General features: G+C 31.5%; 2 protein-coding genes and 1 non-coding gene across 3 annotated transcripts; all 3 read left to right on the top strand.

Annotated features, from left to right (window-relative positions):
- Positions 1–3,648: 3,648 nt before the first annotated feature.
- On the top strand, positions 3,649–5,664 carry LOC124912235 (2-alkenal reductase (NADP(+)-dependent)-like). Its single transcript, XM_047452801.1, has 4 exons — positions 3,649–3,997; positions 4,078–4,425; positions 4,963–5,045; positions 5,127–5,664. Exons 1-4 carry the CDS (start codon positions 3,767–3,769, stop codon positions 5,503–5,505), a joined length of 1,041 nt encoding a protein of 346 aa, XP_047308757.1. The 5' UTR covers positions 3,649–3,766; the 3' UTR covers positions 5,506–5,664.
- Positions 5,665–6,554: 890 nt separating this feature from the next.
- LOC124912252 (integrin-linked protein kinase 1-like) lies at positions 6,555–9,010 on the top strand. Its single transcript, XM_047452820.1, has 9 exons — positions 6,555–7,057; positions 7,176–7,250; positions 7,318–7,422; positions 7,508–7,593; positions 7,708–7,828; positions 8,040–8,119; positions 8,254–8,316; positions 8,414–8,538; positions 8,698–9,010. The coding sequence occupies exons 1-9, from the start codon at positions 6,641–6,643 to the stop codon at positions 8,934–8,936; spliced, it is 1,311 nt and encodes a 436-aa protein (XP_047308776.1). The 5' UTR covers positions 6,555–6,640; the 3' UTR covers positions 8,937–9,010.
- Positions 9,011–10,890: 1,880 nt separating this feature from the next.
- TRNAS-AGA lies at positions 10,891–10,972 on the top strand. The gene has a single exon. It is a non-coding gene; the product is annotated as a tRNA-Ser (tRNA).
- The last annotated feature ends 3,674 nt before the right edge of the window (positions 10,973–14,646 follow it).

The following is a 14,646-nucleotide window of genomic DNA, read 5'->3' on the forward strand; positions in this document are numbered from 1 at the left end:
ATTTTAATGCATGTCATTTTTACGTGAATTTCATCTTACAGGAATAATTTATTTACACAGTTTTTTTCCCGAGAAAGTTAATTGAGAATGTTTTTATTTTAATACCAGCTTCTGAGTTGTATTTCTGGATCTTTGTTATGCATGATAAATTTTATTTTGAATTATTAATGAATTTTTGTTGAGTTTTCAACTCAATTGCATTATTAATGAAATGGATCAATTAATCTTTTATAAAAGAATGATTTTTTTTCTGATAACATTCTTTTCCATATTCAACTTTACAAAGATAAAAAAAACAAAACCAAGTAATCGAAGATTATTATTATCAACTAGCAAATTGTTATTATCAAATAATAAATTATTATTTATATTTGAAAAAAATGAACTTTATGTTCGAAAAAATAAACTTACTTAAATTGCCTGACGTATAAAATATAAATTTTCCGTGTTTTTACTTCCATCTAAAAGAATCCTTAAAAGTTACAATTAGTGTCATTTGACTCATTTCCCTTGTCCTAACTCCTAAGACAAGTCAAGTTACAAAATTGAAAATGATTTTTTTTAGAAGGAAAAATTATGATTCAACCCAATTTTAGAGAAAGAAAGCTCGAGAAATAGCTATGATGAATTTAGTTAGCTCTAGCCTCTAGGATATTAATTTAAAAATGGAGGTAGTATGGATCTAGAGACATCCAAAGAAAAGTAGTTTATATATAATTTAGGAACATTAATTTATAAATTTAAAATAAAATAAAATAATCAAAATAAAAAATAGAGGAGGATGGGAAGAGTAGGAGGAGATATAACTCTAACGAGAAAAAAAAAAAAAAAATTGACGGCACTCATATTTGAGTTAGTGTTGTGTTTTATTCGGTGCAGTATTCTGTTTAGTCAGATTGGATTTATCGTTCGGATTTTTGTAATCCAAATAATATTTTTAATCTTTGATGGGTCGTCTGTTATTTATACATTTCAATTGTATTTGATGATCATTTCTCGAGTTTATAGTTGTATCCTTCTTTACAACAAAAAAATGATGTTGCTGGAGTTTCTTTTTTATTTATCTAATAGAGAGTTTTTGAAGTTCATATTTCATTTAATTCTTTTACAAGTAGTTTATAATAATTTATATGAGTTTCTCGCTATTTTAACAATATTTGTATATGATGAGTTACTATATGGTAAAATTTCTTCTAGCGCTGCTTACTAACCATTGGATAAAGATAAATTTCATTGTCGTTTAGAATTTGAATTTTAGGTAGAGATTCTTCCTTCACCGTTAAATTGGCTTGATCAGCTTATTTTATTTCATCATTCATTATTAATGAATTCAAATAATTCGTATTTGGAGTCACCCTAAAATATTTGCGTGATATGGGAAATTTGACGAAATTACCCTAAAATGGTCATTAAATGCGCTGGTGACCAGCGCATAAATTTAATTGCGCAAATGACCACTTCAAAATATTTTGACGAAATTACTCTCGTCGCGTAAAGAGAAGATCAAGATCGTCACGCAAAGGGAAAACTTGTGAAATTACCCCTGTCGCGTAACGCTAAGGGCACGATCGTCACGCGAAGGGGCACGATCGTCACGCGAAGGGCACGATCTTTTTAGACTTTTCACAGGTTTTTCCTTCGCGAGACGATCCTGTCTTTCGCGTTACGCGGCGGGGATAATTTCTTCATAATATTTTGAAGTGGTCATTTGCGCAATTAAACCAGCGCATTTAATAACCTTTTTAAGGTCATTTCATCAAATTTCCCCCTGATATTTGAATTATTTTCATTAAAATTTTAATTTTTATAAATTTATACTCTTTCTTCAATGTCAACTTATATGATGTCTTTATTTGTCATCCTTAAGTCTGTGGTAGTGAAGATTGAGAGAATTATGTATAAATTCTTATAGGGATCGTCTGATTCCTCATTTTCTAATTTAGTGAGTTGGGATAAAGTTAAATTAATAAAAGAGTATGGGGGATTGAGAATCCGCGATCTTGTTTCCTTTAATAAAGCATTATTATCCAAATGGTGTAGTAAATTTGCAACTGAGCAAGATAGTATTTGGGCTAAATTGATTAAATGTAAATATGGTCAAGATAAGTCTGGTTGGTTCATCAAAAATTCTTATAGACCTGTGGGTTGCAACATCTATGGTTGTATTTATGCCATGTTGAAGGTTTATCGGGAGCATTCAATTTTTATTGTGGGTGATGGAAGTTCGATTAGTTTTGGGGATGACACTTGGTGTGGTGGTATATGTTTGGCAAAGGTTTTCCCCGAGCTTGCTTCTATTTTATTTGTAGAGATTCATCGGTCAAAGATATGTTTTACATTCGGTCTAGTAGTTTTACTAATTGTATCAGATATAGAAGAGGATTGAACCGTGATAAAAACATGTTTAATGATAGACTTTTGTTAATGGTTAAAAATAAGGGATTAAATATGTCTTCTCAAGATTCTATGCTGTGACGTGATCTGAATAACTTTCATGTAGGACATTGTTACACTTTGCTCAATAAGGTTAGCCCGATTAATCTTTGTTGGGAAAATTTATGGGTGTCTAAGATGCCTACTAAGATCTCATTTTTTGGTTGGAGTGTTATTCACGGCGGAATTTGCACTTACGATAGATGTATGAAAAAATGCATGATTATTGTGAGTCGTATGTGTTATAAAAAGGTTGAGACAGTTTCTCATCTACTTTTACATTGTCACGTTGTTGCAAGTATATGGAGTCTTTTGTGGAATTTGACTAGATACAATGGGTTATGCCGGCAACTGTTAGTGGCTATTGGAGGCATGGATTGGGGCGACTAAAAGTGCGAGACTAAGAAGATGGGTCTTTATCTCTATAATTTTCTGGTGGATTATCTGGTTGGAAAGAAATCGGAGAACTTTTAATGACGAAAGTATGTCGTTAAGAATTATTCACAATGCCATTATCATGACGATATCGGAGATTAAATCCGGAAAACCCGTGGATTTGTGTGGAGATCTTATTGTCCTTTTTGAAGATCTTCGAGTCAATTAATTATTTTAATGTAATAAATTTGTACATAATTTTTCTTTCATGTCATGTTTTTATCGTTGTGTTTAAATCATTTTTATTAAATGAATCATTTTAAAAAAAAAACATTTATAACTTGTTCATTTGATTTATTAAATATTATTTTCTACTATTTACCAATTAATATTTTATATTAAATTTCTTATTTATTGAGAATTAATTTCTTATAAATTAAAAAGAAATAAAGAATAAATAAATTTGACATGAAATTATCCTAGATATAAGAAAAATTAAGAGTTTAATGGTTCATGTTTATTCACTAGTAACAATTCTCTCTAAAATATAAAGTTAACCAAAACATTTCAATCTATTGTGGATTGAAACACGAGATTAAAACAGACTTTTAACCCTACATCATACATTGTATGGTCCCAATGTATGATCCCAAAGTTGATCAAATTAGTTGTTGTCTACGGAAAATCAGGCCCACCAATTTACCTAAGGTTGTACATATTGATACTTTTGGAAGTATGAGCTCCGCCAATCTTGACCAAACACAAAATCAGCCTTTAAACAGGCATATTTTTCAAATAACAAAGATATGTCCAAAAACAGACATATCCTATCATCAATCTTATCACTAACTATACTCTACTACTATTCAACCCTCTCTTAGCCATCTTTACAAACAACTTAATTCTCCACACACTTTATAATTCCATAGACATTTCCAATCTAGTAGACAATTTGGAGATGGAAACAGAATCATTCCTGAATAAACAGGTGATATTGAAAGCTTACACAAATGGAGCTCCAAAAGAATCAGATATGGAAATCGTGTCAAACAACATAATTCCTTCTAAAGTTAAGAATGGATCGAATGCGATTCTAATGAAGAATCTCTACTTGTCTTGCGATCCTTTCATCTCCATTCGCATGAAGATTGGAAATCCTGGTGTCTTCCCAGCTTATACTCCAGGCTCTGTATGTGGATTATTTGAAAATTGATTTGTTTTGAATCATATACACAACTTACATTGATACATGATACATGATACATGCAGGTTATTAGCGGTTATGGTGTTGGTAGAGTGGTGGATTCTACTAATGCTAACTTCAAGAAAGGCGATATGGTATGGGGAATAACGGGATGGGAAGAATACAGTCTGATTACAGAACCAGATTCATTGTTTAAAATTGATTATAAATGTGATATTCCTTTGTCTTATTATGTTGGAATTCTTGGTATGCCTGGTATGACTGCTTATGCCGGTATTTATGAGGTATGTAAACCGAGAGAAGGTGAATATGTGTTTGTGTCGGCGGCTGCCGGCGCCGTCGGACATCTGGCCGGACAGTTTGCAAAGCTTATGGGTTGTTATGTCGTCGGAGCTGCCGGTACTAATGAAAAAGTTAGTTAACTCTTCTTCTAGCTAATATCTATATTAAAAATACTCTTCTTCTAGTATATTTTTTTTTTTGTAATAGTAAAAATATTTTAAAAAATATTCTTAAATAATGATAATATATATATATTTTTTTAAAATATTTTGATTAATGAATTAAGTGATGTGATTGATGAGAGAATCAATGAAATGATATTTGATTATAGTTAAATTTAAAAAAAAAAATATATATTGAAACAAGGCTAAAAAAAATAAAATAAAAAATCCATATCAAACTAGCTCTAACTCAAATAACTAAAATGGTTTTTAATAATTAATATCTTAAAATAAAGATATATTTAATATCATAGTTAATAACTAATAATTTAATGAAAAAAATAACAATGAGAAAGATTTTTTGGACTTAAAAGAACACTAATGTGATCCTTAATTTTTAATATATATTTTTAAATGCTAAGGATGTTTTTCACAAAATATAAGACTCCACACATCAAGAACATTATTTAAATTAATCTAAATCATGTTTTTATGTCAATGTTCTAGGTTGACTTACTCAAGAACAAACTTAAATTTGACGATGCTTTTAATTACAATGAAGAGCAAGATTTAGATGTAACTTTGAAAAGGTTAGCACCTACACATTCTTCTTAATTTTAACTATTTGAAATATCTCAAAGTGAAAATCACAATTTTGTTGCTACCATTAGATGTTTTCCACAAGGAATAGACATCTACTTTGATAATGTTGGTGGGAAGATTCTAGACGCCGCGATCCTCAACATGAGGGATCACGGCCGCATTGTTCTTTGTGGGATGATATCTCAATACCATCTCGACAGCTACGAAGGAGTGAAGAACATGATGATGGCCCTATATCGAAGGGTTCATATTCAAGGACTACTTGTGTTTGATTTCTTTCACCACTATTCAAAGTTCTTGGACATTGTATTGCCCCTCATTAAGGAAGGAAAAATAACCTACATTGAAGATATTGTCTATGGCCTTGATGCTTGTCCCGGTGCCCTTGTGGGACTTTTTAATGGGTGCAACATGGGCAAACAATTGGTTGAGGTTTCTTCGGAATGATCCATCCATTCTTGGTCCCAAGTGAAGTGTCCTCGAGTTGGCCATTTGTATTGAATAAATAGTATGTAATGAATAATAAAAAATTAGATTTTATTTTAAGTGTTATTTTCGAGTTTATAAATTCATGGAGAATATCTACAAAGAAACTACTTGTAGAAAGTGACGGATCTATCTTTCGGCCCACCCAAAAAGGAAAAAAAAAAAAAAAGGTAGAAATATGACCTAATCCTTTAATTTTTTTCAATTTAATTCATTATTTACTTATCTAATTATAAAAAACGAGAGAAAACATACTTTTAACCGCTCATAATTTTTCTATTAAGCTCACCTCAATTCGATTTACCGAATCCGTCCCTGTCAAGAGAGATCAGGTTTGTCATTTTAAATCTCAGCTAGAGTGTTTTCTAACTAAACCACTTATCATAGTTATCCTTATTTAAGTTGCGATTTTCCATCTAAAATCGCTCTAAGTTAAAAGACGGTGGAGAGTTCAACTTTAATTAAAAAAAAAGGGTTGAATCATGGATTTGAGAAGTTGATTGAAAAATAAATAAATATAAATAATATGGTGTGGTCCGAAATTTGATGTAAAACTGTTGTGCTCGACATAACTCGGTCATGAATAAGAGTCTCGATCACCCAACAAAATTAAAAAACATATCAATGTCTACAAAATTAAGAAACATATCAATGTCTCAAATGTAATTGCGAAAATTCGAACATTTAAAAGAAAATAAAAAAAATTGTTTGGCGGTTATGGTTTTATAGAAGTAGTAACGGTCTCCTTCTTCTTCATTCCATTAACAGAGATATCTCCACCATACACCATCCCTGAATTCTCTCTCAATCTCTCTTCCATTCTCTCTCTCCCTCTCTCCTTCATCTGTTTCATTCCTTCACGATTTTGTATTACCCCTTGTTCTCGCCCGACGTCGGGAGCTTCGGGAAGCTCTCGAGCACGACTACGTCTTTTCATCCATCACATTATCAATTGATCTATTGTCCTTCTCGCCTCAGATTCGATTCTATAAAACTCCGGTGGATCAGATTCTTCTGCAGATTTCTCATTGAATGGTTTGAAAATTTGAATATGTGAAAACAGAGTATCGAAATTGATTGAGAATTGATTTCTAGGATGGAGATAGCAGCGCAGTTGAAGCGAGGGATCTCGCGACAACTATCGACAGGTTCGTTGCGGATGAGTGGAAAATGTAGTTTCAGGAGACAAAACTCTCTTGATCCGAGGCTTAACAACATGAGATTCAGCTTCGGACGACAATCCTCGCTTGATCCCATCCGCAGGCATCCAAAATTTGACGAGCTAGCAGTGCCGGAGAACCTCGATTCCACAATGCAACTTCTGTTCATGGCGTGTAGAGGAGATGTGAAGGGAGTCGAGGATTTGCTTGAAGAGGAGATTGATGTGAATAGCATAGATCTTGATGGGCGGACTGCTTTGCATGTTGCTGCCTGCGAAGGCCATGTCGAGGTTGTCAAGTTTCTGTTAAGTCGGAAAGCCAACATTGATGCTCGTGATCGGTGGGGCAGTACGGTATCTCATTGTTCATATAACTTTTCTCATATGTTCTTATCTTACATTGAACAACATCATCAAGGAATCGCATATGATGTTTTCTGATAAGATGTGATTTGTTTAATCGTAATGCTAGGCTTCTGCTGATGCTAAATACTACGGGAACATGGAGGTCTACAATATTTTGAAAGCCCGAGGAGCCAAGACTCCGGTAATTACAAAAAATTCATTCTTTGTTAGCTAAAGGCAAACTAATTTCATTTATAATCTCTTCATAGAACATAAAAAAGACACCAATGTCAGTTGCAAATCCTAAAGAAGTTCCAGAATATGAGCTGAATCCCCTCGAGCTTCAAGTTCGCAGATGTGATGGTATTGCCAAAGTAAGTTCATTCTTTTCTTACGAGTTTTATGTGAGCCAACAATATACAGATGCTAGAACATTAAGCATCCCACTATTTCTAACAGGGGACGTATCAAGTGGCTAAATGGAATGGTATGAAAGTTGCGGTGAAGATACTTGATAAGAATAGTTACACAGATCCTGAAAGCATGTATGCTCACTTTTCTTTTCACGTAATTTAAGATAATGTAGACTTTTACATTTTAGATCCTTGGCTATTTTGTTTTGTTTTTGAACTCTGACTCGAGATACCCAAATAATGCAGAAATGCTTTCAAACATGAGTTGACAATTTCAGAGAGGGTACGACACCCTAATGTAGTTCAGTTCGTTGGAGCTGTCACGCAAAACATGCCAATGATGATTGTTTCCGAGTATCATCCAAAGGCAAGTCTCTACTTGCTTTTCCATGTAGTATCTAGAATAACATTTCAGATACAAAAGTGTTTTCATTTCAAATGAATAATATTTCCAATTTCTAATGAGATAGTGGTACTCAAGTTTTCATAATGTTGTTCAAATATAAACCTGCAATTTTTTTTCTACTTGCAGTTCCATTTGTGTGAATGATTTCATATTTTTGTATTTCAAATTTCAGGGTGACCTAGCAAGCTATCTTCAAAAGAAAGGACGTGTATCTCCGTCAAAAGCTTTAAGATTTGCCCTTGATATTGCGAGGCAAGTATCTGCTTTACGAAAATGAATCAATTACACTAAAGTTATTGAATCTTCAAGTTTTTCCCTTTGTTCAAATTACCTATTTGTCAGGTTAATGTAGTTTATAATGTCTTGTATCCATTACTTGATAACAGAGGATTGAATTATCTTCATGAATGCAAACCAGAACCGGTCATCCACTGTGATTTAAAGCCCAAGTAATTCGACTAATTCAAAACTAGCTTCAAATGTGATTGTTTGGAACATTTTTACTGTGTGCCATTCTAATTATTTGAAATTTTGGTAAGGTGCCAGAAATATTTTGCTGGACTGTGGAGGTCAATTAAAGATTGCTGGATTTGGATTGATAAGGTTGTGTAAAATAGCACCAGACAAGTCAAAACTGATGCAGCCTAATGAAACTCATATTGACCGTTCAAGTGAGCTTCATTACCTGTGTGTTAATACTTTTATTTTTTGTTTTTGAATCTAGAACTGAATACAAATTCATCTAGAAACTAAAGCTTATCATGAACAATATCGACAAACAAAACAAATGCTTCTGGCTTTGTTCTTGATATGAATGTACTTCAATTTAGGTGTTTATTTGGCACCTGAAATCTTTAAGGGTGAGAAATTTGACAAAAGTGTGGACGTTTACTCTTTCAGTATTATTCTATACGAGGTATTTCCTTATTTATTTAATTTTTGTCATAGTTCCGCTTCTTTCTGTACAATTTGTGTTATATTGTTCTTGGTACTATTTCATTATCTTATTGTTTTCAGATGCTCGAAGGAATTCAACCATTACACCCCAAAAGTCCTGAAGATGCTGTAAAACAAATGTGTATTGAGGGAAAACGACCAACTTTGAAGATAAAATCTAAACATTTTCCTCCCGAGGTTAAAGAGTAAGTTCCTTCAATCATATAAAATTATCTTTTGAATTGCAATCTTGTAACATTTACATGTAGTAGTGCACTATTTTTGGTTGGTTACTCGAAATCAATGGAATTTTGCGATGAAAGAGTATGTATGGTTTGTTTGAATTCCATTTTCCACCATACAAAAACCAAAACAAACATGAAAACAATACACAAAAGTGACAAAACCTATCTGTTCTGTATTTTCCTAGCTAAATGATGCATATATGTTGTATTATATATAGGTTAGTTGAAGCATGCTGGGATCCTAACTCTGCTGCAAGACCAACATTTGCTGAGATTATCGTTCGTTTGGACAAAATCATTCTAACTGGCTCGAAAAATGGATGGTTGAAAGAAACCATTAATAAGCTACCCTGGTATGTTTCAACCGAAGATCATCTTGAAAAACATAATTATGAAGAACATAAAATAAACAAGAACATCTTGGGTAAAAGAAAAAGGTTATTTTGTTTGTCGCAGGATATAAGAGGAGGGTAATTCGATGATCATAGAATTTGCAAGAAATTTGCAGTAATGATTCTTGGAGAGGCTTCATGCTGCTTGCTTGGTATTGAATTGAATGTGAGTGGGGGATTTTAATAAATAGTTATGTCACACAAGTCTTATAATTTTTTCTATTTTTGTTTATTTTGGGTGATGGAAAAGAGGGTAAGAGTTCTTGCCAGTATTTTACATGTGATGAGAGATTTATACATTTTTTTCTTTCACACCAAATATTCCTTGATGTAGATGAATTCCCAAGTATGTAAATATTGTGAAATCAATTTGCAGGAAAACCCGAGTTAGAAAATAAATTTGAAATGAGAAATTAAAACTCGAATTCTCAAACCAAAGAAATGACTGACTAATTATGTTAAAACCATATTTTTATTGGTATTTTTTAAGTTTAGGTTGCGCTTAATCAAATAATTTGTGCATTTTTCTCGAGAAAGTGATTTTTTCTTCATTTATGTATATTTGAAACAATAAGTTTGATATTTAGTCTAATAAGCTTAATCCTAATAAGTTTGAGTGTAAAAGTGCAAATAGTCAGGTAAAAAGCTAAAAAGCTACACCAAATGTGGCTTATTTGACATTACAATATGGGTTAGAGCTTGTTTGATATTGGATTATTTGAAAAAAAAACATGAGTTTTGAATTAAAAAACTAATTTGATGAAAAAATTGTTTCTTTGACATCATCCTCAATAAATTATTAAAGTGTCTATTTATATTTTAAATTGAAATTTTATAATATTTTTTTAAAGAAGTGATTAATTTGATGGTGAAAAAGTTCATTCTTGCAGAAATTTCTTTTATTGAAAAATTAAATAACCAAAGCTCAAAATAGTTCTTGTGAACCCATAACCCAAATAATCCCACGTCAAACAAGCTCTAAAATGTTATAGATGGATATAGTCACTTATTTTAATAATGGGTTCGATCTGAAAAGAGTAGACAACATTTGGAGATCTACATGGAATAACTTCCTGCCAAAACCAAAGGTTGAAATTACCCAAAAGATATTATGACCGATTTTAAGAGTTGCATTAACTATAAAAATGACGACCCTTGAAATTTGGTCGTAACGGAATGGTTATCGGGCATGGTTTGACTTTGAATTTTATTTTGTTAGTGTTTTTTTATAACTTATAAAACCTTCAATTTTCTTCATCTTCGTTAAAGAGAAATGCTTATTATTTAGGATTATTCATCACGTGACATATGCTCAACATAGAAATTCATAAAATCATATACAAATTGAACATATCTTATAGGACTATTACTCAATTTATAGTTAGATTATTACTCAACTTATATGATTATTACTTATCTAATAGATAATTTCTAAACATTGATTTCATATGTGGTCGTGCCGGAGTGGTTATCGGGCATGACTAGAAATCATGTGGGCTTTGCCCGCGCAGGTTCGAATCCTGCCGACCACGTAATAAAAAAATATAATTTTTTCATTTAGAGTGATGAAATAAAACCGAATGAACCAATAAAATAGTGTTAGAAAATTTTCAACCAAATAGTTCTTGTTTGTTGGGTTGGTACTCGAGAAGATCAATGATCTTCGCCCCAAAACTCACATTATTTTCCAAGATCGAGTGAGATGGGAACGAAAATGGTAGGCGGGATTTGAGTACATTTAAGTGAGTTGATTTGGACTATCTTTGATTTTTATTTTTACTTTTATAATCTCTACCTAATTTACTCATCGAAAAATTAAAAAAGATTAATAATTTTGCATGTTCAAACACTAATTAGAGATTTTTTTGCTATTACTTGGTGCTGGATTACACTTGATAAAAGACATTGACAGTTTGACACAATGCTTTTCATGCATGTCGAATGACTTTTTTATACCTTATTTATTTATTGTGTCTTAATACATGCATCTAAAATTGAATCCAAACATAAGCATGCTACTAAGTTGGTATAATCCATTCATAAACACGTGTCTAAGTATATCGTCAATCATATTAATAAAAGTGATAAAAAAAAAACGAATGAATACAAATGAGATATAAACCTACACAAACAAGTACCTATAATAGAGTCAAAAGTTAATTTTAAACATATTAAACCCAAATAGGTTAAATATATTTTTTTTTCATTTTGTTGTAAACATTATTTTTTAGGTGTTTATATATTTTTTTAAAAATAATTAAGATATTCAAATACAGAAAATACAAAATTTATGAAAATCTGTAAAAACAATCTGGCCCTAAGGCCATCGGGTGACAGATCTTCCTCAGTTGGCTACTACTCTTCTCGGTCGGGTCCTTTGATTTATCATTCAACTGGCTACCCATTGTTCAATGTCGGATGGTAGGCCAGAATCCTGGTCGCTGGCTAGTTTTCTCGATCGATAACCACGGCACAATCGAGATTCCCGTTCCTTTACCAAGCCAACACCCCATTAGAACACTTTTTTTTTCAAATCCCAACTAACTACATACTCAATTCTAAACCAACATTCAACACAAAATACAACTTTTCTATGCTAATCCAAAAATCATAGCAACTTATAATAAAATCGAAATTTTCTAACAACCCAATATGTCATTTTTTAAAACAGAGACTTTGACTGATTTTCCTTTTTTGTATTGGGCGTTCTTAAACCATATTTGAAACATGTTTGTAAGGTTTAGAATATCTTAGGTACACTCATGGTAAAAAACAAAACTTGTAAACGGAAACTCCAATTTTTTGAATTTGCACGTTTCGGTTTTAAATAGTTTCAACCATTTAAATAATCGACATTTATTACATAACACATTTAGAACTAAGCTATATCATAACTTTGAACAATATATGAAAAGCTAAATCATCCAAATGACATTTTTCTTCAAATTTAGATTTTTAAAAAATTGAAGTGTTACACATGAATGTAGAAGGTTTAAACACTTACAAAATTAGTAAAATTTCTTGATTTTCTATGATTTAGCCAAAAGTTCATTAGTAAAATTACTTATTTGCCCTTATTTTTTTCTCTAAGTTTCTTCTTTTTTTTCTCTTATTCATTTCCTCCCCGCCCTCCGACCCGACTGATTCTTCTAATTCCGCGATTTCCTCTTATTCTCTTTTCGGTCATCAACACAAAATGGAGCTTCAACATTAAGCACGACGTCTTCAACACATCAATTTATGAACTTTTCAAGCTCCACATATACATACTACTACAGACATAGAGTGAGCCCATTTGAGAATCAGGAGGTTAATGAAAAGCACCTCAAGACAAGACCCATCAAACTTTTCATATAATCCCAAAGATAACGTGCTTTCAGACTCTCTTTTTTAACTATTAACGACAAAAGATACTTCTGAACCAACATTTCTCACCTGCATATTATTCATGCTTCAGTTAATCATATCTTGCAAGATCTTCTTTTGTCCCGACGAAATATATTCAAGACAAAATCATAAAAAACAAGTGAGTTCATATATTCTGTATTTCTGAAAAAATTCAGAAACTTTGACACTTCAAAATGATTTGACTTGAATCTAAATTGGTTTAGTACAATCAAATTATACCATCATAAAACACAAAATTTTAAAGCAATTGAAATTAAAATGACAATCATCCATTGAAATTATAAGATATTTACCCAACTTCATCTAAAAAACACAAAACTTATGAAACTTTATTTCATTAAAATTATGAATAAATATACATACAACTCATCATCCACTAATTCCATTTCATCAATGGTTACACATTCTCAATCTTAAACTATCTAGTTATTCTATATAAACCATCAAGGACTATATATAGTCTCTAGTGACAACAATGTTGTTACGATTATCTACCTTTTCTGATTCAACTGACTCCATTTCTCTTCATGGAGTAACTCTAGGTTCAAACTTGGAATCAGGAGCAGATGAAGAAGACAACAGGCAAAATCAACAACCAATATATGCATGATATATGGTCGGATTACTAACTACCCTATATAATCCATCATGGACATTCACTAAATCCTCCTATGACTCCATCATCCTCGTCTTTCATTTTCGATTAAGTTCTGTTTACCGAGATTGTCTTGACATCCTTAAACCATACGGAGAGAAATGAAGAAGAAAACGGCTAGGTTAGGGTTCCTGTTGCGGCTCTGTCCTTTTTATCCTCGTTAATTAGGGCAACATCTATAATATATTTAAGTCCTTCATTAACTTTAGAATTTACAATTATATCAATTATATGTTAATTAGTTTACATTGACCACAAACTTATATAAATAAAAATAAAAATAATCAACACTTTATTTTAGCTTATATTATTTCAACTTTAACTTTGTTCATATAATAAAAAATTACATATTTAAATTTATTTATTAAAAAAAACATCTTCAATTTAAATACGATACACTTTCACACATTAGACTGAAGTTTATATTATATTTTTTTAATTTTATCTTCAAAAGAAACTTCAAAGTGCAACATCATGTTTTAATAATGTAGGGAAAACAAGTAAAATAACATAATAAATAGTAAAATCATAATTTTGAACTATATAACTATAATATTTAAAATTATTAATACCTCTTCTAAATCAATTTTAATTAAATAATACAAATCATTGTTAATTTAAATAAGAAAAAAAATATTCTTACAAAAAGAAACGGTTGAATAACCTTTAGAGTGTGTTTAATTATAAGGAGAAATTTGACAAAATGACTTTAAAGATAGTCTTATTTGACATTTTGATCAGCGCATAAAATTAAATAGCGCATAAAATTAAATGCGTTGGTGACACATTTCTTTTATTGGACGATTTTGCCCCTGTCGCGAGACGTTCACATTCGCAAGACGCAACCGGCATTCACAAGACACAACCGGCATTCGCGAGACGTAACCGGCAATCGCGAGACGCAATTTTTATTTTTTCAAAAAAAAAAAGATTTTTTCGTCTCGCGATTGCCGGTTGCGTCTCGCAACGGGGGCATTTTCGTCCAAAAAAAATAAAGGTGTCACCAACACATTTAATTTTATGCGCTGGTTAAAATGCCAAATATGAGCATCTTTAGGGTCATTTAGTCAAATTTTTCGATTACAAGTGGTAGACTCTTTAATAAAAAAAATTGAAGTTGAAATTATAATTTGAATAAAATTT

The sequence above is a fragment of the Impatiens glandulifera genome, chromosome 8 (assembly GCF_907164915.1).
Source record: "Impatiens glandulifera chromosome 8, dImpGla2.1, whole genome shotgun sequence".
Lineage (NCBI taxonomy): Eukaryota > Viridiplantae > Streptophyta > Magnoliopsida > Ericales > Balsaminaceae > Impatiens > Impatiens glandulifera.